Raw genomic sequence first — 25,455 nt, forward strand, 5'->3', positions numbered from 1 at the left:
AATTTCAGATAAACGATAAATGACATTTTAGTACAACTATGTTTGTACTTGCTTATACTGAAAAAATACTTTTGTTTTTTATCTGCTCCATCTGGCAACCCGAAGCCCAAGGAATAAATAAATGGCATGCCTTTCCTGCGGCCCTACACGCTCTCCTGACCCGAAATGTGGCTTCAGAAATGTTCTCCCAGCATCCCAAGTAGATATTAAGATACTACTCATTGATCAGAGTTGGTACATAAGATGAAACTTAGTAATAATACGTCTCTAGCTCTCCTCTTCTAAGCCAACCCTTCAGACTAATCAGATGTGAAGGCATAATGAGAAAAATCATAAAACAATCATAAGACTTTACCATCAGTGAGCTACACTGAACTTCTCTAGGGCTATGTTCATTTGTGTGACCAATAAAGGTAATGTGTAATGTCCTTTCTTAGGTGGCTCACAGCTCTGTGATTCTATGTAACCTTCCTTAAAACTGCTTTCTTCATTTCACTTTCTTGCTTAGGATCCTAAATGGCTCCCCAGTAAACCAAGTCCAAGCTCCGTTAGGTATGCAAGATCTATAATAAAGGAGGGAATTATGGCAGCACAGAAAGCGCAATGAGAGAGGAGGTCACAAATCTGAATCCAAGGGCTAGTGGCTCTACACCTGGTTCCGATCTTGAGCAAGTCATTTAATACCCCCAATTTTCAACTGGGCTCTTCTGTAAAATGGAGATGATACCACCTACTCATTTCACTGGTTTACCAAGGATTTAATGAGATACTTTGCAAACTTTAAAGCTCAAGTTCCCATTCTAAACCAAATCCAATTTCCATTATTTTACAGCACACAGAATTCATTCTAATTAATGCCATCACCTCAAAACCATCTATCCACACTATGATCGTTCTCCTCAATGCCCGTGGAAAGGTCTTCCCCCTAAATGAAATGTCCTTCTCCTCACCTTAGCCTCTCTGTCCTTTATAGTCCAAGTCAATGATTATTTCCTTCAGAAATCTTCCAACAACTGAGTTCCTTGATCTATAAAATGACAGGTCAGACCTAGAAAAACCTCTTCAGTTCTAGACAAGTTTAAAATTCCATGAGTTCCAACTACAGCCCCAACTATGTTTTTCCAGCATATCAATTCATTTGAAAATTTTATTACGTGACTGTTGGCCATGCGTTGTTGTGGGTAAAGGAACTAAAGAACTGAACCAGATGATCAAAGCCTTCACTTCTACGCAGCTTTCCTTCTATAAAATAGGATAAAACCTTGTCCTTCCCACACAAATGCTTCTCAGATAAGGTCTGTGGATGGTAACATGCCTGTAAGCAGCCCCACCCCAAATTAAGCTTATACCAGAATCTACACAGACTACATCGTGAAGCCTACACTTCCATTTGGCCGAATTCCTTTTCACAGCAAGACTTTCTCCGTGAGAGATTCCCACACCAGCTTCTGCCTCCCTGCAAACCCGTCGCAGTTTACAGACCGGCTGCTCTGAGTGGCTCTGATCTAAATGTTCTACTACAAAGAAAGGAGCCCTAAGACATCCAAGAAGTACCTACTGAGTGCCATCAGGAAGAAATTTAAAAATGGGCAAAGTTTTACCTGACACAGTGTGTAAGCATTAAAACCAGTTTTCTCCCGCAGTAAGCCAGCTGCTTTCCCAGTTGGGGCAGTGAGTAACACCTCTAGCGCCTTGTCGGCCTTCTGAAGGCTTTGCTTGGTAAAGGTGATCCATTCTTCTGGAACATCTTGGTCCTGTTCAAAATCCTCACAGGCTTTTTTTACCTCTCTTTCTTCCAACTGCTCCATATGCTTAAAAAGATGGCTAACGATGGTGGTCTTCCCACAGCCGCCTTTCCCACTGATGATCGTCACGGCATTGGAGCAAACCATTTCCAAAGCAGCCACTTGATCCTGGTCTAGCTGAGTTTCACTTATTTCTGCGTTCACGCCATTTTCACCGTTTTCCCAAACATGGTCACCACTGTCCTGGGGGTCCAGAACGTCCACAGAGTTTTCTAAACTTGATTCATCTGGTTGGCTTTCGTTCAGCGTCTCGTCACTTCTTGAATTCTCAGGGTTCGTCGTGTGAATTAATGCCAGCACCCTCTTGACATCCACCCGTAAATGCCACGGAGGCCTCGTCATCAGGTCACATATCGAAGAGGCAATGCCTCGCTCAGCCTGGTAGAGGTCATAAAGGAAGACACAGCCCTTCTCGTACGTCACCACACCAACATCCTTCAAAAACTTCAGAGACTGCCAAGCCTCTTGGAAGGACATCTGGTCTGACAACTTAGAAGTTAAGTCAGCTTCTTCAATGCACGTGTGCCCTTGGTCTCGACATATGTGCCTCAGTTTCGAATATATTATTAATGCATTCTTCTCCAAATCACTCATCAACTGGAGAAGAGACTTGCACTGACAAAATGATGTCCAACTTGCCTCGCATTGCAAAAGCTTCAGTTCTGTGTAGGTTATCTTTAAGAAAATAAAGTTCAAGTTGGTTTATAAAAATTACAAACGTTGGTGAATATTATCAGAATTACCTAAAACCGTATTATTTGTTAGTAATGCTTAAGTCCCAGAGGACATGTATATCAACAAAATTTGGGGGAAAAAAACTGGGTACCTAATACATCACCAAGTTTTTGCCATACTGTAATTAAAGATCTACATACATTTTTAATTAAAATTATATTTTCTCAAAACAATACACAGGCAGTTTTCAAAGTCAAATAACACTATGCAGCTTCTCACAAAAGATAGGAATCCCCTGACTCACCCTTTCCATGGCTTATAAAGTCAACACTGTTCTAAGTACTGTTTATACTATCCTTTTTTTAAAAATTTTTGCTATTTAATATTAACTCCCTCCTAGGGTAAGTCTTTTTCTAAGGAAGCTCTCTTTTTTTTTTCAAAGCTCTCTATTTTTTATACCATCACCTCCACACCTGCTTCTCCTCTTCCCATCTCTGAAAAAAAGTTATACATTTTGTTAATCAATTTTGGTTAAATCGATGTTAGGATTCACAGCTGAGCGACAAGATATACCACAATAATATTAACTTTTGTGTCAAACTCTTGTATATATAGTGAAGTTCATGACTGCCTCACTCTCTTGGCTTGTTTAGGTTTCAACATGCCTCTCAACAATTCTGCCCAAACTCTACTGAAGGGGCACTAAACTTCCTTCACCATGATCCCCTCAGTAGGTTCTCCACCAGCTCCATTTCTCTCCCCCACCCACAGAGACATCCCTCCCGGAGCCCTCTATACATTTTATGAGCTAAAATGTGTCCCCGCAAAATTCATATGTTGAAATCCTAACCTGCTAGTATGTCAAAATGTGGCCATATTTGGAGATACGGTCTTTAAATAGGTAATTAAGTTAAAATGAGGTCAATGGCCCTAATCCAGTATGACTGGTATCCTTATAAGAAGGGCAATTACAACAGATAGGCCCAAAAAGAAGACTATGTGAGGACCTGGGGAGAAGTATCTTCTCACGACCATGTACAAGCTAAGGACTCAGAAGAAACCAACCAACCAACAACTTGATTTCACACCTAGAACCTCCTAAACCATGAGAAAATGAATTTCTATTGTTTAAAATAAATTTCTATTAATAAAATTCTGTTGTTTAAACCCAGACCATGGGGTGAAGCACAGACTTAGAGGGCTGGCAGCCCCAGCCATCTAATACCTCACTAATGGTCTTTATTCTTGATGGTGGTTTCCACACCGAACAGTGGGATTTCAAGTCTCCTGTTCCCACTTGAGTCTCAGAATGTGCATTGTTCTGTCTCTCTTCTCTACTGGATATATATAGTAATCTAATGCTCCAGAATTTCATTTTGCAAGACATACTGAAGTCATCATCACTTGACATAGGAAACAAATGCATTGTTCCAGTATTTCTCAGATTGGGGGAAGGGATTTAGTAAGCATTCTTGGGGATCCAAGAATTATCTCAGAATTTTTAAACTGTATTTCACTTGGAAAACCACCCATAACAAAGTACTGCCAACATTTTAGTGCTGAGTTTGGTTTCCAATACCACTGAAGTCTCATAGTGCCACTCCTACTCTTGGTCTCTAATGGTAAGAACAGAAGTAAATTCATATTCACATGTAAGTGGTATTATTGTGCCAAATAAAAATTCCAATTATATCATGATGTACCACATGAGTAATGAAAGTTTTCAAAAGTTCAAATAGAAAAGTGAGGGATTAAACGGATTTGCCAAATTCCTAAGAACTTGTGTCCTCAATGAGATCTATATTCACACTGCAAATGGCCAGTCACCAAAAAGATGTTTTCTATTAAATTAAATTATTGACCATTTCAATGTCATCAAGTTTGTTATTTTGTTGTCCTTCATAAATTTCCTGCATAAGAGCTACAAGTATAAGAAGTTTATAGTTGGTTCTAACACTAAAAAAAAAATCAACATTGAGATCCATACAAATTTTCTTCCTCTGAAAGAGATGCAAAAACTGTCAAGTTTGAGAAATCCTCCCTTACACAAGATTACTAAATGGTGAGTGTCTTACTTACTTTACTAAATCCAAGTTTCCATGGATGTGTACCTAACATCTCTTCTATGTCTTCCAACACCTTCGTAGAACCTGAGCTTATGAGCCGTTTAAAGTGTCGAGGCAGAAGAACTGGAAGGAATTCCATTACTTTTGGAAACTGCAAAGCTGTCATTACACTTATAAATGGAACTACAGGATAACAGAAAAGAACAAATCAAAACATACAGATGAGCTCACAGAACAACGATGTGATGGACGTCCTCCTGGAGCACAACCAGTTCCAAAAATCCAAATCAAAGAGAGATAAATAAATTTACTTGAACCAGCAAGAAAATTGATTGTATTACAACAATTGATTTGGGACTGAAGTGGCTTTCATCATTGTGTGTAACTCCAAAATTTATGTTCTTCAAATGCTTAGACAACCACTTCTTAGCCTCCTGTTTACTTTTGTGTACAATATAATCAGAGTAAAATTTGTGATTCCATTTATAAAAATAAATTTAAAGCTAAGCATAAAAAATAAATCGTTGACATATTAACCTTTATAATCACTTTTCTGACTGTTATCATGATTCTTTTGTCACTGATATCATTCAGTGATGTCCTGACAAATTTATTTCATATAATTAAGAAATGAAATATTGCATTCAGGTGAATGTCCAGATAAAACACTATACTAAAAAATTATTTTATACCATTTTGGACTGAAATCTTTCCAAAATGGAATACTCGTATTCTTCTCTTTCTCCTCTGCCTTCTTAAACAGAATAATAATTGGAACCGAATAGTTAACAACTGAACTTTTTCTTAATGACTCAAGGTAATCCAATTCACACAAAAGTCAGAGAGAAACATAGTTTTAGAGCTGGGGAGGAACTGAAAGGAGCTTAAAGATCCTCTCACTCAACCTCTCCACCTTAATGATGAGGTAACCTGGAAACTACAATGACAAACTCAAAAGCAACAGAAACACATTTTCAAAAACAGATTTTAAAAAAGAATAGTGTGCCAAGATACTATAGTGGTGATATCTTAAACACATTAGGCATTAAGTATTTCAATTACAATAAAGCTGGATGATAAAATCCCACCTACTCGTGTTTTCCACAGGGAGGCACATCTCATTTTCCAGTAGAGACTCTTCCTCTTCATTCTGTGTAGACTGTTTTTGACCCTTCTTTCCAGTTTCCTTTTGGAAAGTTCTTAATGTTTCCCTAATATTTCCAAAGTTGAGGTTTTTATAGCTTGATACAGCATTTACCCATGCTAAAAATTTATCTATATAATCACTGGAGTAATTGCAGTCTTTAAGAAACAGGGAACAGATATGTTTTTGATTTGGCGGTGACATATCACACTGTAAAAAGTAAGATGGAAATCCTTGAACTTGGTAGCTCCTTGATCCCACAGGTTTCACGTGCACCTTCACTCGCCACCAAGGACCCGTTACTGGAAAACGTCCAAACACGTCACATTGCTCTCGAGTGTTTTCATCAGAAATTACAACTTTAAAAAAAAAAGTTAAGTCATTTTAAAACCTCTTTTTCAATGTTTTACCAAATCTACCACTCTGTTCCTCCCCACAGCACCCTGTACAGATGTTTTATTAGGATATCTACATCTACATTCCACTTACCTGTTTATCAGTCTCCCTCCACTGTCCTGTAAGCTCTCTAGAATAAGATAATGTTCCACTTGTCCTTGTATTCCAAGAGATAAATATGGTACATGGCAAGTCTGCTGTTTGTCTTCTAAAAACAGCCATCTCTCTGCTACTCTGACCTAAACCAAAAATGACCTTCATGCAGTTTCTAAAAAATCCCATGGTCCCTCCCACCACAGGACCTTTGCACAAATTGTTCCATCTGCCTCAAATATTCTCTTCCTTACTGTTTACCCCCATTTACTACCGACATCTAAATTTAATTGTCACTTCCTCAGGAAAGTCTTCCCTGAATCTCAAGGTTATAACCTCTCAGAGCACTACTTATTATTCCTTTGATGCATTAAGTAATATTACAGTTACTTCTGTAATTATTTTTTAAAATGTCTGTTTTATTTACCAAAGAACAAGCCCCATTAAGAAAGAAACCTCATTATCTTATCTCTCTTGGGTATCCCCCCTGGCAACAAACAGCACCCTGCCTGGAACATGGTATCCAGTTGCTAATACTTTTAGGGTAAACGACTAAATGACTAAACCCTCCACAAATACTTGAAAACTTTCTGTCTAAACTTGTGCTGCCCACTCACATGTGACTATTTAAATTTAAGGGGTGCCTGGGTGGCTCAGTGGGTTAAAGCCTCTGCCATAGGCTCGGGTCATGGTCCCGGGGTCCTGGGATCAAGCCCCACATCGGGTTCTCTGCTCCACGGGGAGCCTGCTTCCCCTCCTTCTCTCTCTGCCTGCCTCTCTGCCTACTTGTGATCTCTGCCTGTCAAATAAATAAATAAAAATCTTTATAAAAAAATAAAAATAAAAAATAAATTTAAATTAATTACAATTAAACAAAATTTAAAATTTCACCTCCTCAGTTGCACCAGCTACATTTCAAGTTCTCAGGAGCCACCTGAGGCTGGTGACTGTTGTACTGGACAGCGCAAATTCAGAACAATGCCATCAACACATAACATTTTTCTGGTCTTACCCCTAAAATTTTCTTAGATATCACTCACAACGCACACATAACAGGTGTTATTCATAGCACAGGAAACTACACAAGATAAACTCTCATCACAACGTTATTGACACAAAGTTAATGAATCCACAATGCCTTGAGGTGTTTGTGTGTGTGTGTGTATGTGTATGTATTTTCTGAGTAGCTGGCAAATAAATATTTGACTCCAGGTAGGATAGGAAAATAGTTTAAAACTCTAATTCTGGGTATGAATACAGGCTCGACATCCAACTGTTTCCTCGACTATAAAAATAAAACTATCTCGGGGCTCCTGGGTGGTTCAGTGGGTTAAGCCTCTGCCTTTGGCTCAGGTCATGATCCCAGGGTCCTGGAATCGAGCCCCACATAGGGCTCTCTGCTCAGCGGGGAGCCTGCTTCCTCCTCTCTCTCTGCCTGCCTCTCTGCCTACTAGTGATCTCTCTCTCTGTCAAATAAATAAATAAAACTATCTCAAAGAGTTGTGAACATCGAACGAGATAAAACACATTGAGCACAAGCTTAACACGTGGTATTCTCAAGTCACGGCTATTGTTATTTAGTTATTTAGCTATCCTAAGTAGGATGAAACAGCTAGGCCATGCCCCCCAAAACGTCTATTAGCAGCAATGGGGCGTCTTACTTAGGACAAGGCCAGAACGGGAAACATTTCACCCTCCAATCCCATTCCCTCGGGGTAGGGGGCTTCCTCACCGTGGAGGCGCCCGGGGAGGGTACCAGCCTTGACGCCCCCACTGCAGAGCTCCTCGGCATCCACAAACTCCAGGTCTTCATCTTCCTCCACGTCCTCTTTCAGACAGTCATCGTCCTCCGCCAACAAGTCCTTGGGTGGGAGCAGAGGTCCCTGCAGTTCCCGCAAGTGCTGACTGGAAAAAGCCATATTGTTCCCCCTGCAGTTCTCCCCAAATTCCGGAAAACCCGGGCAGGATACACGGCCACGATCCACCAATCAGCTCCGCGAATTAAGAACTTCCGGGAACGCCCCCACGGCGGCGAGCGCAGGCGGAGGGGCGGGGCTGTGGCGAAGCTCCGCCCTAAACTCCCACGGAAGGCGGGGATAAGACCCTGGAGGGGCGGGATGAAGGCGGGGCGATTGGGGGTTTGGAGAAGAGCGTGCGCATCCGGCATCCAGAAGTGAGCGTCCGAGCGGTGCTTGGACTACACCGCCCGCTGAGCAGCTTCAGGTGTGGCACCCGCAGAACTTCGAGCACTTCCGGAGAGAGAAATGAGAGGGAAGGCCACGTCTAGAGAGCCTAGAGAGCCCGGAAAAGCAAAGCCCTCCCCAACACCCTGAAACGAAAACCCAGATGCGCTTCAGGGCAAACGGCCACCACCCAAAGCACAGAGCCGCGAATCTCCAGACGGGAGACCCGTTCACTCAGGACTGCTCCTGTTCTCCGTTTCCTTAAGGACTTGAATTTATGTCAGCAAAGGCTCTTAATCGAGGTACAATTCTCTAGGCTCCATTCTATACACACCGTATCGAGATCTAGGGCAGGGACCCAGGATTCTGTCTTTTTAATTTACGTCCCAGGATTGTCTATTTTGATGCTCAGCCAGGTCTGGGAACAGCTGGATTACCTGACATTCAAAGTCTTTTTCGTCTTTTCTTCTCTGAGTACAAACTGGTCTCCCAAGCTTCTTTAAGCTGGACTACACCTGCTCAGAGTGGGGCAAAAAAACAAACAAACAAAAAAAACCCTGATTATAGCCAAGAGTATAGAGGGGCACTGGGGAAGGGAAGTAGAAGAGAAGCGCAGTGGCTTAAAAACGTTGTTCTGGAGCCATGGTTTCCACACCTGCTGGGGATACTGTTTGAAAGTCTTGTTACTCTTTGAGGAACACCATAACGTATATTATTCTCACTATTTTTGTATTGTTTATTATGGAATTACTCTATTAGTAATAAACCCAAAATAAGTAAGCAGACACTGCTAAATCCTAAAGCATTTTATGATTGTAATATACATGAACAACAGCCAGCACGAAAGGTTTAAGAAAAATTGTGGGAGAAAATACTAAAATTGATTTTTCCCTTTGGGTACAAGTATGTCCCTTTGTTGCTTTTAGAAAAACTGTGTTGCTGCTTACAAAACACCATTGTTTCCAAGGCTCCAGTATGTGAGCTTGAATTCCTTCCTTAACACTCCTAATGGCTACTGTTTCCGCAACACTGAATCCGCTCTGTCACACTACTTGTCTCCTTGTTGCTAAATCCAGTGAATACCTTCTTGCCTGTGTCTACCTCACCTCTCAACAACCTTTGACACTAGTAACTATTTTCTTCTTGTAATACATTGTTCATGACTTGTGTTCTCAGGTTTTCCTACCTCTCTAGCCATGGATAGTTCCTTTGCACTCCTCTACTGTTGTCTTCAATACTACTCTTCCCCCCCGGGTTCCATCCTGAGCACCTTCTCACTCTGTAATCTTTCCCTCAATCATCTTTGACCTACTCTGTCATCTACATGCTCATAACTCCTAACTTGATCTACAAACAGGTGCCCACAACCACCTATTCGATGCCACTCATGGAGGGCCCATGGCTACTTCAGACTCAGTGTATCTAAACTAAAAGGTATCTTCTCCCCAAAACCAGATCATTTATACACGTAAGCGTACGTAGTCTACATAGGATGTTCTTGATACCAACATAGTGATTTGGGCACAAGACTCCAGAAATTAAGCTGCTGTTTATATAACTCAACTGCATTCTTCTAAGTAGTGTAGGTGAGGATTCAGGATGGTGAGAACTTTGCTTCTTTACCTGTTGTTTCTTCACTTAAAAAAATGAAAAATGGGGGCGCCTGGGTGGCTTAGTGGGTTAAAGCCTCTGCCTTCGGCTCAGGTCATGATCTCAGGGTCCTGGGATCGAGCCCCATATCAGGCTCTCTGCTCAGCGGGGAGCCTGCTTCCTCCTCTCTCTCTCTTTCTGCCTGCCTCTCTGCCTACTTGTGATCTCTGTCTGTAAATAAATAAATAAAATCTTTTTTTTTTAAATGAAAAATGTTAGCAATTCTATGTTCCTGAATACCATTTTTACCTTTTTTACACAGTAAGCAACAGTACTCAAATCTGGCTGTGCATTATAATCATTTGGGATGTTTCTAAAAATAAGATTCCTGGCTCTCCCCTGAAGGTATATTTCCACGAACACAAAGCAACACAGACATGAGGTTATTCACTGTGTAGTGAGTTTTGGAGTGGCAAATGGCTGGAAATAGCAGAAACGTGTTTAAGAGATTTATTGAATAGACTACGGCATATCCCCACAAGGGAATAGTCTTCAGTAATTTTAAAAAAGAAAGAAAGAGGGAGATCTCTATTAACTGATAGGGAGTGGTTTCCAAGATATATTAAATAAGAAAAAGCAAAAACAGTGCATGTAGTTTAATTTATGTGTATGTGGTTATGCTTGTTTTGGGGAAAAGGAAGGATGGAAGGAAGCAAAGAAGGGAGGAAGGGAGGAAGGAGGGAAGGAAAAGCAACACAGGAGAGATGAACACAGAAATTAATGAAAGTAGTTACCTCAGGTACAATGGAAACAAGATAGAGGAGACAAAGATGGGGAAAAGATCTCTGAGTTTAACTTATTTTTTTAAAAGATTTTATTTATTTATTTGACAGAGAGAGAGAGGTCACAAGTAGGCAGAGAGGCAGGCAGAGAGAGAGGGGGAAGCAGGCTCCCTGCTGAGCAGAGAGCCCAATGCAGGACTTGATCCCAGGACCCTGAGATCATGACCTGAGCCGAAGGCAGAGGCTTTACGCACTGAACCACCCAGGCACCCTGAGTTTAACTTTTTGTAATGGTTTGAACTTCTGAGCCATGTGAATGTTTCATATGTTCAAAAATAAATAAACCAAAAGCAAACCTAAAACGGAACACAAACAGAAACAAATCAAAATGTCTCTCAAATGTATAACATAACCTTTCAGGGAAAATAATTACTTCAAGTAACTTTTGAACACTTCAAATAAATATTTTAAGTTACTCTGACTATATACCTTTAGTAGGGTATAATGCTGAGGACAAAAGATCCACAAAGTAATCTTGAACTTCACCGCACACTATGGTTAATGTTAGTTTTAATAATGTTATTATAATTTTGAAATTACATATCAAAGGAGAAAGCAAATAAGTAAATGTCTTTTTGTTTCATCAAATGAAGGTTTTTAATGTACATGAAAAGAAATACAAACAAAATAGGAAAAACTCCTATAATATTAAAGTTAAATTAGAAGCATCAGTATGATCTTGTGATTTCTTAAAATATATTTTCTAGTTCTGTCTACTGAGAGGGCCTAAAAGTAATGTCACTCCAGTAACTCTGATCACATCTACCTCCCTAATCTTGGCTTTGGAGTAGCATCTCCCATTCTAGGAAGCAGAGGCTTCTTAAGGAATAGCTGTTTCTACCTCCAAAACAAGGAAAATACAAGGCATACCTGGGACTTCTTGAATCAGATGCCAAGGAAGCCCTCAAAAACTAATGCGGTTATGATGAAAAGATTCAGGAGTCAGCTTGAAGGGACTTCCACTGGCCAAATTTAGGGAAATTTGATCAAAAAGAATAATTACTGCACTTGATTGTAACACACTGAGTACATAAAAAGTGATGTGGGGGCACCTGGGTGACTCAGTTGATTAATAGGTTAAGCACCTGACTCTTGGTTTCGGCTCAGGTCATGATCTCCAGGTCCAGAGATCTAGCACAACACGGGCTCCCCATGCTCAGCGGGGAGTCTGCTTCCCCTCTCCCTCTGCCCCTGCCTCCCCAACATTCTGTCTCCTTCTGAAATAAATAAATCTTTTTTTTTTTTTAGAATGATGTGTCCATTGTGATATTCACTAAAAACAAAAATAAAACTTTTTTAAGAAAGAAAGAAATGGAAGGAAAAAAAGGAAAGGAAGAAAAGAATGCCAGGTAAGACATTTAAAAAGAAATTCAAAAAGTATAAAACACCATTTTGCAATCCCCAACATCATAATTGATTCAAGCGAGGACCACCAAAGGCTACTAAAACCATTAAGTGAAAAGTCAGTGGGGAACCACGGCTCAACAGTCTCATGGCTATACAAGATTACAAAAGGCAAAGGGAAAAATTTACTTTTACAATGAAGATATTTGTCAGTCACCCCTGAATCAGGTTGTCAAATTTAGTGTCATTAATGAGAGGAACTGATGTTGTATGTCTCATGATATGATGTATGTAAAATCATCTAAGAAGTATTCTTGCCAGAAACATTTTATCTGATTTAAATTAAGGCTTTACACCAGCATTGTCCATAAAAATACAATGTGAACTACATATATAATTTAAAAAATTCTAGTAGCCACATTTTAAAAAGAAACAGGTACCGTTAATTTTAATGATGCATTTCATTTAATCTAATATATCCAAAATACTATTACTTCCACATGGTGGTAATCAACATAAAAATCACTAATGATATATTTTATACTTGTGGGGCGCCTGGGTGGCTCAGTGGGTTAAGCCCCTGCCTTTGGCTCAGGTCATGATCTCAGGGTCCTGGGATCATGCCCTCTATCAGGCTCTCTGCTTGCAGGGAGCCTGCCTCCCCTCCCTCTCCGCCTGCCTCTCTGCCTACTTGTGATCTCTCTCTCTGTCAAATAAATAAATAAAATATTGTAAAAAATACATACTTTACACTCTTGTTTTCATGTTAAGTCTTTGAAATCTGGTGTGTATTTTACCCTTATAGCACATATTAACTTGAACTAGCCACATTTCAAGTGCCCAGTAGCTACACCTACCCGCCTGACTACCATACTGGACAGCACATTTCCAGATCTAATTTCCAACTTGCCTAAAATCGAAGAAACCATGGTACTTCCTAATACCACAAGGAAACAGAAAGATTAAAGACAGAAGTCAGAAAACTGTTTTGTAAAGGGCCAGATAGTAAATATTTTAGGTTTTGCAGGCCATATGGTCTTTATCACATAATTCTCCCACCACCTCCTCCTCCTCCCTTTCCTTCTTTCTCCTCTTTCTCTTTTTCACAACCTTTAAAAATATGGAAACTAGTCTTAGCTCTGTGCTGTACAAAAACAGGCCATAATGTGGGCAACTTGATCTGGCATATGTGACATTCTCTAAGACAGCTGACCTGGGTTTTCCAGAAAGTCAGTGTCATGGGGGAGAAAGGTGGGAAAGAACAAGAGGGACTCCAGGATTCACATGAGGCCCATGGCTGAAGTCAAGAGCATGCAGGATAGGTACAAGCTGAGGCTCTAGTACAGTGCTGGAGCCGGACCACGCAGTGCTTTGAGAGGTCACAGTAAGAGTAGCAAGAAGCCACAGAAGGTTTTAGAAGGCTTACGCATTTTCTCCTGAAACCAAGGCTATTCATCTCATACTAATCACGCTCTCATTTCAATGCCCCCTTGAAATCTACCCTAAGAAATGCCTGTTAAGTAAATCAATCTAAATCATGAAGCAAAGAATTTTTGGTATCTCATTCATACTGTTCCTCATGTGGAAGTTTTTTCCCTATGTTATATGTAACGTGTCCTCTGGTTATTTTGGAAATGTCTTTGTTTTAGAATGCCTAGATGGTATCAAGGCAGGTAACTGTAAGGTTACCATTAGTAAAACCTAAACATTTTATCAGGAGAGCAGGGAGGAAATAAGATCTAGTGACCTGTTTAATTAATGTGATGAAGGAAAGCATGCAATTAATGTGAAGTCATAATCACGATGGTTTCGCAGTTATGTGAAAGTGATTCCGACTCATTTATCCCGAGGAGTGTTTTTGAATTAGCAATTTGCCCCTTTTGTTTATTAAAGTAATGTCTGAAGCGGAATAGTAGAATCAAAACAAGAAAGAACTTAAATAACAGGATGACGGAAAAGATTGGTAATTATATACAGAGCAGAAATTATAATAAAAATGCATTCAATTTCATTCAGTCAATACATAGGCATGTGTATGGTACAAAGTTCTATTGTCACCTGATATCTAGTTCCCCTCTCCTTCTAGGCACACAGTAGGACTGTACTTTCCTACCAGTCTGAGGTGAATCATGGCCATCTGACCTATTTTGGCCAATGAATTAAGAGCAGCATATCACTTCAAGGGGGAAGCATTTAATTGGGGGTGCTCAGCTCTCTATCCTTGGTTATTTCTTACCTTGATGATTGTGGGAATGTGAGGTGCGACAGTGAGCCCTTGTATAATGGACAACTGCCCAGGAGAGTTCTGTAGGCTTACAGTCAACTATGAGTAAGAATAATTCTTGGTTGTGTTAATCCACTAAGATTACGGAGCTGTTTCTCTGGTCAACAGAACCTAGCCTATCCTTCCTGACTTAAGACTGATCTACACTAGGTGGTCGTGCTGGTGGGCACAGTGAGAGACATATGGAAACAATTATAGCCCTTGCCAAAATGTTCCTGTAAATTAATTAAGGTATGTAGATCGGGAGCTCACGGGCCAAGGGGCTGCAAAACTGCCCTGGGGATGTGATTCAGTGGAATTTTAAATGCTGACACACTGAGACAGCATCGTGCAGTAGGGAAATGGATTTAAGGACGTATAAAGCCCTACCCACAAAGAGCTGATAGCTAGTTCCATAATTCTCCAACCAGGAATTCAGACTCTCAGTAGTTAAGTAGTAATACATCAAAAAGGGACAAAAAGACTGAAGCTAAAAGGCTTTGGGGAGTGTCTAGTTGGCTCATGTTATATTGTTTAATATGTAAGATATGTCTTTATATATTTTAAATTTTTTTAAAGATTTTTTGTAGTTATTTGAGAGAATGAGAGAGAGAGGGCGATAGCATGAGAGCAGGGAGGGTCAGAAGGAGAAGCAGACTCCCTGCTGAGCAGGGACCCTGATGTGGGAACTCAATCCTGGGACTCCAAAATCATGATCTGAGCTGAAGGCAGTCGCTTAACCCACTGAGCCACCCAGGCACCCTACATACATATTTTTTAAATGATATACAGAGGGGTGCCTGGTGGCTCAGTAGGTTAATTAAGTTGCCAACACTTAATTTCTTGCATCTGGCTCTGCACTCAGCGGGGCTGGGCGGGGGGTGGGGTGTGGGTAGTGCTTGAGTTTCTCCCTCTCCTGCCCCCTCCCTGGCTCTCAAGCACTCTCTCTCTCTTTCCTCTCTCTCAAGTAAGTAAATCTTTTAAAAAATGATATACAGAATGAAAAAGTGACAAATTTTTAAGGTAAAAGATAAAAGTGATTTTCCCTCTGAGGAGACAGGTTGATAATACCGCAAGATCCCATGAAGACTTCATGCCCTCTTCTTTGCCACATGGGTGCCTCAGTGGAAATATTGATATAATTAATTGCCATTGGTGTTAAGCCCTTCTCTCTAAATGTTACAAAGCAATGGCCCCAGTTACCTCAGTTACAGTTCCACTTAGTCTACATTGCTATGTAAGTCTTTACTCAAGCTAAAATATCTGTAGGGCTAAATCCATGCTCTTATGTTTCTATTTCAGTATATAAGTTTTCAAATTATAGGACAATATGTTGATTACAAAAATTACTGCTTTCTTAAATATATTTTTGGACCCTCCTTTCCTGAGAAATATGCCTCCATTGAGATAAGCACCAAAGTGAAAGCAGGTCACCTCCGCTACCACAGAGGTATGATTCCCCCGATCAATCCCTCGTTGGCCATCTTGGTCTTTGTTGGGCATTTTATGAAAATTATTGATCTCATTCTGTATAAGTGGGGGGAAAAAAGCAGTAGAACTTTGGAAAGTATTAGTGAGAAGAGCAAGCGGTTACGATTCATTTATTCAGTCAGTACTTATTCGAGGACAGTAACTGTTGTGGGCAGTAGAGAAGAACAGTGAACAAAAAAACTCCCTGCATATTCTAGTGGAAGGAGACAGTCAAAAAGCAAGTAAATATAAATATCAAGTAGTGATGAGTATGAGAGGCCAGAATAAAAGAGATCAAGGGGACAGAGGATGACTGGAGGTTTGTTATTTCAGATAATGGTGATTGATGGAAATAGAGGCAGAGATATTATCAAACTGACATTGATGAGATAGTGTGTTATACAGGCTCTGGGATGAATTATTGAACAGAAGAAAGGCACACCGAGGAACAAGTGAAAAATGTAGCACTTGTGCAATCCATAATTAGCAGATGATGAAGAAGACTGACTCTGTGGAACGGAAATCTCTTTGCGCTTTCCAAAGGGTCAGCCTAGTTGCAGAAGTCAAACTGCCTTCAGATTAGCAGGTGTGTTTTCCTGGGCTCCTTTTAAATGGCTGGAAAATCCCCTGCATTTGTGAGAAGATTCTACATATGACTCATACTTCTGGCCAAAGACAGGGAGAAAAAAAAAAAAAATCACCCAGCTTACCAAGCATTAGAGAAAAATAAGGTACAAAGAACTAGGTTGGAATGATAAGGATCAAAAAGGGAAGGAATGAGTAGCAGGGAGAGAAGTACACTAAGGATAAAGCCATCATATGCAGGGCAGTAGAAAAAAGAGTCTGAAAATTCTCCGCCCCCCCGCCCCCGCAAAAAAAAAAAGGCTATAAAGCTCTAACAACAGCTTCTTTTATCCAGTGGCTTATTTCATTCAGGGATATAAAATCTGTGAAATTCCATTTTTAATAGAAGAAAACAATCTGGAGAGGGTGCAGAAAAGGTTTTTACACTGAGAAAAATAGAACATTAATGTATTTTTATCTTCTTTTATTTATGAACAACAATAATACCTAATTTGTGAACTCATTGGCTCTTCCCAACAGCCCTGTGAAGTAAGTACCAATAAAACAGCCATCTTCCTTACAAGGAACCGGCTGTGAGGAGGTTGAATACCTGGGAGTGGCCCAGCCAGGATTTGAACCCAGGGAATCTGGCTCCCATGCCTGAGTTCTCCAAAGCTACGCATTCAGACCCAGCGCTATGTTCTCAGCATCTACACACACAGTGAGGACACAGGGTTGGGGCGGACGCACATTGCTGCAAAATAAAACTCCTTGATGTGCTGCCTTCTCTTAGGTGTTTGAGATTTGTAAGACATACACACATTTCTTTGTGATCCTACTGTAGATTTAAAACAATCCTAAAAAGATGGCCACACGGTGATGTCATCCATACGTGATAAATAACTCAAATTGCGCGGAGGCTTGTTAATTTCACATAGCTGCTGGATCAACCTGTAAGAACTCCACACTCAGTGGTTTAAGATCAATGGTCCACGTGGGAGAAATGAATGTTCTTTCCCTCTTTCCTGGCTAGCTCTGTTTGGGAAAGATTATTGTTGGCTGATACCTTCCCCATAATATTTGACCACTACTTCATATTTTGAGAAAAACTACTTCCTTACAGCTCCCACACTGCTCTTAAAAAAGCCTCACCTATTATCTCTGTGTTAAATCATATTATTGCCAAATGATGGGGGTAAATACAGGGTTTGAGCTATGTCTGTAGTCAGGGGGGTGGATTTACCTAAAAAGATGACACTCAGATATCAAAACATCTAATCAATCTCGAAGTTGTGTCTATTCTTCCTCTTCCTTTGTTTTTTTTTTAGAGATTTTATTTATTTATTTGATAGAGAATGAGCAATGGGGAGGGCAGAGGGAAGGAGAGAGAGAGAAGCAGACCTGCTGACCAGGAAGCCCAATGCAGGGCTTGATCCCAGGAGCCCAAAATCATGACCCGAGCCAAAGGCAGAGGCTTAACCCACTGAGCCACCCAGGTACCCCTCTTCCTCCTCCTTTAAAATGTCTCTTTCATTGCCTTTTTGTTACTGCTATGCCACACTCAGGGCCATTCCTAGGGTGTATCGAGCCATGTGCAAATACTTTTTGCAGGGTGCCTGTCTATATAAACAATTGAAGCCACCCTAAATCAGCATGCCAGTGTCATTCTGACAGTCCAATCTCACTTTCACACAATCCTAAAAACAAAAATAAAACCAAAACAAAGCAAAACACCCTCTACTTCCCCCAGGTGTGTTTGGCTCACCAGGTCACCCTCCCAGAGCGAGGACCTAGCCACAGAACCCCAGGATGACTGCATAAGCATGAATCATTGAGCAACTGGAGAGATCTGGTCAAGTCCATTCATTAAACAGGAGGTGGGAGATCATCCCCCAAAAGAAAAACTGGTACTGACTGAGCCCATATGGGGTCCCAGTTCTGTCTTGATGTACCCCATCCAGATGAATGCCAATCCAATCTCAGCCAGACCCAGGTACCAGAGAGGGTCTAAGAAGACTAAAAGAAGTCCCTTCAAATAGTGAGAACCCCTGATGCCTGGGGCCCTCGTTAGGAGCCCAAAGTTATAAGTATAAAAGCTACAGCAACAGCTTCCTCTGTCCCTCCTCGCTGAACTCATTACAACTCCCTCCTTTTTATCTCACATCCTCCCCCTTCCCTCCTTTTGTGTTCATTGTCCTCATAGTGCAAACATAGTATTAATATTCCACTATCTTCTTTTGTACCATGTTCCTTCTTACTGATTTTATCAAATATGAAGCCCTCACTTGTGGTCCTCATTTAGGTTACGGTCTAGATCCTAGCCCCTCTCATTGACTCAAGATCATCAATCCAGCTATCCTCCCCTCTCTCCTGTATCATTCATTTCTCTCTCTTTCTCATGAATTACTTCCATCATCACACAAATATGCCAACTTAAAAATCCTTTCTTTGTCCTCGCTTCCCCCACCAGCCGCCAACCCACTTCGTGGCTCTCCTGCAGCAAAACCACTTAAAAGGAATCCTTGACTCCTCTCCTCCGTTGCTAACTTGTGCTCTGCACAAAGGCATTCGGTAGAGGAGGCATGGGTAGAGGCTGAAATCTCATTCATTCTTTGTTCGCCAAGCAAAATGCTTGACACAGCACTTTGTCATTTTTGAGGAACAACATTTGAAATTGATCTGCCTTGAGGCATCACTATTTCCAATTGGCCAGCCTGAAGCAGGCTTTTTTTTTTTTTTTAACTGATTTTGCCCAAAGGTCCTGCATATCCTCCTGGACTTTGTTAGCCCACTTCAGTCAGAGACTCCCCATCATTCCCCTGAAACTCCGCTGGTCCAAGGTCACCATGTGATATTCACATGGGTAAATCCAAGGGTTGGCATATTTGTTTCCTATTGCTGCTATAACAGAGTATCACAAACTTTGTGCCTGAAAACAACACAAATTTATCATCACACACTTCTGGAGATCAGAAATTCAAACCAGGTTAGTGGGACTGCCTTCCTTCTTGTGGTCCTTGCCACGTTACTCTAACCTCTGCTTCCACTGTCCCATCTCCTCCTTCTCTGTGCCTGACCCCAAACCTCTTGCCTCCCTTTTTAAGGATGCTTGTGATGACATTGATCCCACTCGGACAATCCACAATAATCTCCCCATGTCTAAACTGTTAACATGATCACGTCTACCAAGCCCCTTTTGCCACAGAAGGTCACATATTCACAGGTTCTGGGGACTAAGCTGGTCGAGGGGCCCTTATCAGCTGTCCTCTCATGTTACCAGCCAGTTGTATTGGACACACTTGATCTCTCTTTCTACCTTGATACATCTGGGGCCCCCGGTTTCTGGGACACCACAGTCTCTTGATTGTCTCCCCTTCTTGTGGCTGCTGCTTCTGTGTTGTCTCTGTTCCTGGTCTCCCCTATTCTCCCTGAGCTCTCTGTCTTTGGTCTTCTCTCTACAGTCTCTTCATTTGTGGTCTTCTGTCTTTAAACAGCATCTAATATGCTGCAATTCTTAAATTTGTATTACTGTTTCTTCCTCTCTTTTGAACTACAGACTTGTATTTCCAACTGCCTGCTCCACAACTCTGTTTACATCACTAATACACATTTAACACTTACATGACCAAATATGAATTTGACCTTTTCCTCTCAAATCTGCTCCACCTAGAGTCTTCCCCATCACCATGGATGGCAACTTCATCCTCTTGGTTGCTCTAGTCAAACTCTTTGGATTCATCTCCAACTCCTCTCTGTCTCCTATATCCCATCACCAATCCATCAGCAAATTCCACTGACCCTCCCTTTGAAATATGCCCAGAATCCAACACATTTCACTGTCTCCAGTACTTTCCCACTAGTCTCATCTCTACTGTCCTTTCTGTGCTAGGTTATTGCAGTGGCCTCCTAACTTGTCTCCTGCTTCTGTGCTCTCCCTACAGAGTATTTCTCAATTTAAGATCCACAGTGATCCTTTTAAAAAAGGTCTTAGTATATTACTTCTTTGCTCAAAATCTAGCAATGACGCCACATCACACTCATGATAAAGGCAAAGCCTATAAGTTTCTACCTGCTCTGTGCTACCATCAATCTCACTGACTCTATCATCTCCTGTTCTCCCTTTGTTCATTCTGCTTCCACTACACCAGCCTCCTTCTTGTTCCGTGAACACATCAGTCTCAGGGCCCTTGCACAATCTGTTCCCTCTGTCTGGAATTGTCTTGCCCCGGGATATGTGTGGCTAGATCCCTCACCATCTTTTGAGTCTTTGCTCATACATCATTTTCTCAGTGGGATCTTCTCTGTTCGCTCTGCCAAAAGCCTTGATGGGAATGTGAATTGCTACAACCTTTTGAAAGTAATTGCATAGTGTCTTTTAAAATATGTCAACACATCCTTTAATATAGTGATGCCATTTTGGCAAATCTCTCCCATGGAAATAGAAAGCATGGAAGCACCTTGTATAACTTTATAGAGATATTTATTATACATTGTTCTGAGAGCAAAAAGAAGCTAGCAGCAATCTGAGTGTTAATCAATAGAAAAGTGGTTGAATTAACTATGGCGAATCATATTAAAGAGCATTCTGCAGCTATTTAAAAGAATGAAGTTAGGTGGATAGTTACCAAGCCAAAAGATGTCGATTCTGGATAATTAACTGGGAACTGCACATTGCAGAGTAATGTGTAAAGTACTTTTACACTTTTAAAAAAAAAAAGAAAAGAAAATTTTACATAATTTTCTTAAGGCCACAGGGAACGTGTCACTGGATAAACACTGAACTATTAATATCAGTTACCTGTGGGGTACAGGAATGGAGCAGGAAAATAATTGGCTTTTTCTTGAAATACTTTTGGATTGTTTCATTCACTAAAATGTGCACATAATGATCCAGTAATTACAATTATTTTTTAAGTTTCAACTACAAACAACTCAATAATAGCTTGCTTCCTACAACTGCACAGTCCATTTTCATTCATCAAGCATTTGCTGATCACCTAGTGTGTTTCAGTCACTGTGCTAGACGCAGAGCTCTAGGGCAGATAAAGCCTGGTGATGGTGACGGTAGTGGCAGTGGGGAGACAGGGAGGGTGTGCTTGTTTTCCATCCAATATTTGTGTCTTTTAGGAGTTAAATGACTTGCCCCATTTAAAAATCGGAATATTTTATATTAAAGTTTTAGGCTTCTCAATTTAGAGTATCTGACAATACTGGGCCTGCATTCCCTCATAGACAGAAGTGTCCCCTCTCACGTGTTTACCTCCTGTATGCATGTGACTCTCTAACTCCTACCTAAACTAAGGCAGGGGTGTGTGAATGCAGAGCAAGCACTTCTTAAAGAGGTGTTAAGGGGACAAACTTGAGAGGACTTGGTGACCAATTTGCATGTGGGAAGGGGGTAGGGACAAGGAGACTTGGATGGATAATGACATCACTATCTCAGACATGGAACACAAGAAGAGAACCCAGTGTGGAAAAGATAAGGGTTCCATTTTGGACAGTTTGAGATATCTGTGGAACATATGGAAAAAAGACATCCAAGTAACAGTTGAACATATGGATCCTAGAGAAATGGTCAGAACAAGAGAAAAAGATTTGGGAGTTGAAGAGTTTTTATAGTGCCTAAGACAATGATAGTTGATGAAATTCTGCCGAGGGTGGTGGGAGAGTGAACTCTCAAGAACATTCCTTTCAGACTAGAGGAAGGGACTAGCAGAGGAGGTGGAGAATGAACATCCAGGAGAGGGAGGAGACTGCCCAGGGAGAAATGGTCATATAAGCCAAGGACTTTGATTAAAGATTAAACTAAAGATTCCAAGGAGGAAAAGGTTAGTAGCTAGAGGTCACCGAGCATCATATCTAGTCCTTCAGAACCTAATCTTAGACACAGATGGGAGTGTTGGGCTCATGTCCAACTTGGTGTTGGACCTTACACAATTTTTTTTTTTTTAAATCTGGGCCTCAGCTACTACATCTGTTAGTAAGGAAGTTGGGCCAGGTTATGGATCGCTAGTCTTTGAAGTACTAACATTCTAGAATACTCAGAAGCCTCCTCCTCCAGCCAGTTGTCACTACTGCCTGTTCATCCTGAAGCCATGCAAGTGTGTGTGTGTGTGTGTGTGTGTGTGTGTGTGTGTGTCTGTGTGTCTGTGTATTTCAGTTGCTTCTATATACAGAATGATAACTGAGGCTAGATTTTGACAGATCTGCCTATACGAAAAGAGGAAGCAAGCAACTTCTCCTTAAGGAAGAATTTAAAGAAAAGTCTACTGGGGCACCTGGGTGGCTTAGTCAGTTAAGTGTCTGCCTTTAGGTCAGGTCATGATCTTGGGGTCCTGGGATTGAGCCCCTGCTTGTCAGGGAGTCTGCTTCTCCCTCTCCTTCTGCTCCCTGCTCTTGCTCTCTGTCTTGCTCTGCCCCCCCCCCAAGTAAATAAATAAAATCTTAAAAAAAAAAAAGAAGCCTCTACTGATAACTTCCCTAATTCCATAGATCAATTATAACATAATCATAAATTTTCTTACTCTGAAGTTACTTCCAAAAGTAAATTCATGGGACTACGAGAACAGTGATTTGTAAAGGAACCAGTCATTCTCTCCAACCTGGATCAATCACTTCTTACAGGGGAGAAGGGTTCCCTTCTGGTTTCGCATGTTTTATTTACATTACAAGTTTCTTCATGGTGAAGTCTTTCTCCTACCTAGTAGGCCCTCCATCAATATGTATTAAAACAAATGTGTCTCAACTTACTCAATGTTTATGTTTGTCAGTTGGCTTAAGAATGGATGTCTGCTTAATTAGAGAAAGGTACATTTAAGAAGCATAATTTCAGGAGGTCTCTCAAAAGAAAAAGAACCTTGGGGAAAGGAGGCATCCTAGGAAAACTATGTGGAAAATGGCAGATTCTGGAATAAGAGAATTGGTTGTCATGTGAGTTGAAAGAGGCCGATCAAGGAGGAGGGTGAACACGAGGTACAGCTGTCACTGTGTGGAGTTCAACAATGGTTGCTCAATCCGTGCCCGCATGTAGAGATGTCGCTCATCTTCTTTCAGCCATTGCCATCTTTTGCACTGGTTCGTCTCCTGCAGGAAGAGAGAGAGGAAGGATGTGTCATCCTGATTGCTCCAGGTCCCCTTACAGTTTTCTACTGCAGGGCAGAATCCAGCCTGGGCTAAGCTAACACGTTAGTTAATCCCCTGTGTGACGAGTGCCCACAGTTGGTTTCTGTAAGCTCACCATACACCTTCCCCATTAAACTCCTTCCCACAGGTTCCTGAGAGGGACCAAAGTCACCTCCTGAATGTGAGGTTCATGTGCAATGGCACTTGTTACAGTTGTCAGGTGAAATACAGGACACCAGGATCATTCGACTTTCAGATAAGCAATGAAAATTTTCTTCTTCTTCTTCTTTTTTTTTTTTTAGCAATGAAAATTTTCTAATGTAAGTATTCCCAGAGTTTCCTATTTCTTGTTTTTGGATTTGGTTTTGGTTTTACCTAACCCTGACAGCCCTGCACTTTGTATTCCCTGAAGTTAGGTTCTGTAGGTTACTGAGGGACTCCACCGTCCCCTGCGGAGCGCTTTTGTACCTCTGCTGCCCTCTAATGGTCACAGCTGGTCACTGGCACCGGAAAGGCTGGCTAGCTGGGGTTTAAAGAATTCTGAGGGAACAGGGACGTAGCATGTCCATTCAGCAAACATTCACAGAGCATGATCTTCCTTCCTTCCAGGCACTGTGCTGAGCTAGCTAGCAATTCCACACCCTCAAGGAAGTCCCCGGCTAGAAGACGAGAGGTCTGTACAGAAAGCACACTGGATTCAAGGTCAGATGTCTCAGAAAGAGGTGTTCTGCTCAAATATCTATCACTAAAAAGCTATGCACTTCAATTTGGGGACCTTCTGCTTTCTCATTAAAATCGAGTACAGACAGGGTCGCCTGGGTGGCTCAGTCATTAAGGGTCTGCCTTTGGCCCAGGTCATGATCCCAGGGTCTTGGGATCCAGTTCCGTTCAGCGGGAAGCCTGCTTCTCCCTCTCCCACTCCCTCTGCTTGTGTTCCCTCTCTGGCTCTCTGTCAAATAAATAAACAAAATCTTTAAAAACAAAAATAGAGTACAGGCAGAAGGAAGGAAATCATGACTATTTGAAAAGTGCAGCAGAGTTCAACTAGAGATAACAGCTTTGGGGAAACTCTTGGCCACGCAAAGCCAGGACCCAAAGTCTAATAAGGATGAGAAAAATTAAACACAAGTAAATAAAACGGATCAAACTGCTATAGAAAAAAGGGAAAAGGGTGTTGTCCTTAGAGAACTTCTTTGGATGATCCTTGATTTAGGAATGGGACTGGAGACAAGGGATTGGGGTCCTAGAAGATAGGGATGAGAGGAGCCAGGTGAAGACACCTGTTGTAAATGAGAGCATTCCTAGAAGTATGGCAGCGGGCCGGGCCAAGGAATAAGGGACAGTCTGATATCTGAGTCTAAAGTTCTGTAATTGACTTAGTAATCCTACTTTCATAAAGCAAGTTACAGACAACAGTGCTGGGTTCATAGGTCCTAGGAATAAATGTCTGGAGCTTTATAGCCAACTTAGAGTGAAGGGATTCAGAGAGAGCCAGAACATGAAGGGGAGCCGAGGAAGAGGCAATCAGGGGGGATTAAGGAAGGGGTGGAGCATTGGTGGTTCTAGACGACAAGATGCCATGTAAACATCCTCCTAGAAATAACTAGAGATACTTGGACATTCACTGTATTTCCTAGAGTTACACAGCATAGGGACCTGATATGTTTTATGTGTATAGGAGGACCACAGAAGCCTGATGAATTCTGTGATTCTTCAAGCTCATATAAAACTAGGCTGTTGCTGGGGTTTGTGGGGGGCTCGGTCGGTTGAGTGTTTTGGTGTCAGCTCCGGTCATGATCTCAGGGTTGTGGGATCAAGCCCTGCACTGGGCTCCGTGCTCAGCATGGAGTCTGCTTGTCCCTCTCCCTCTGCTCCTCCCCACCCACCCCACCCCCTCA

General features: G+C 41.4%; 1 protein-coding gene across 1 annotated transcript in view; it reads right to left on the reverse strand.

Moving 5' to 3' along the window:
• Window positions 1-8,141, reverse strand: part of HELB (DNA helicase B) — a 29,774-nt gene extending 21,633 nt beyond the window's left edge. The window contains exons 1-4 of the mRNA XM_080812332.1: window positions 7,912-8,141; window positions 5,639-6,049; window positions 4,560-4,729; window positions 1,602-2,480 (exon numbers count right to left, since the gene is read on the reverse strand). Coding sequence (XP_080668458.1) covers window positions 1,602-2,480; window positions 4,560-4,729; window positions 5,639-6,049; window positions 7,912-8,098 — 1,647 coding nt within the window. The 5' untranslated portion in view covers window positions 8,099-8,141. The remainder of the gene's footprint in view (window positions 1-1,601; window positions 2,481-4,559; window positions 4,730-5,638; window positions 6,050-7,911) is intronic.
• Between the last annotated feature and the right edge of the window lie 17,314 nt (window positions 8,142-25,455).

The sequence above is a fragment of the Martes martes genome (assembly GCF_963455335.1).
Source record: "Martes martes genome assembly, chromosome: 8".
Classification (NCBI taxonomy): domain Eukaryota; kingdom Metazoa; phylum Chordata; class Mammalia; order Carnivora; family Mustelidae; genus Martes; species Martes martes.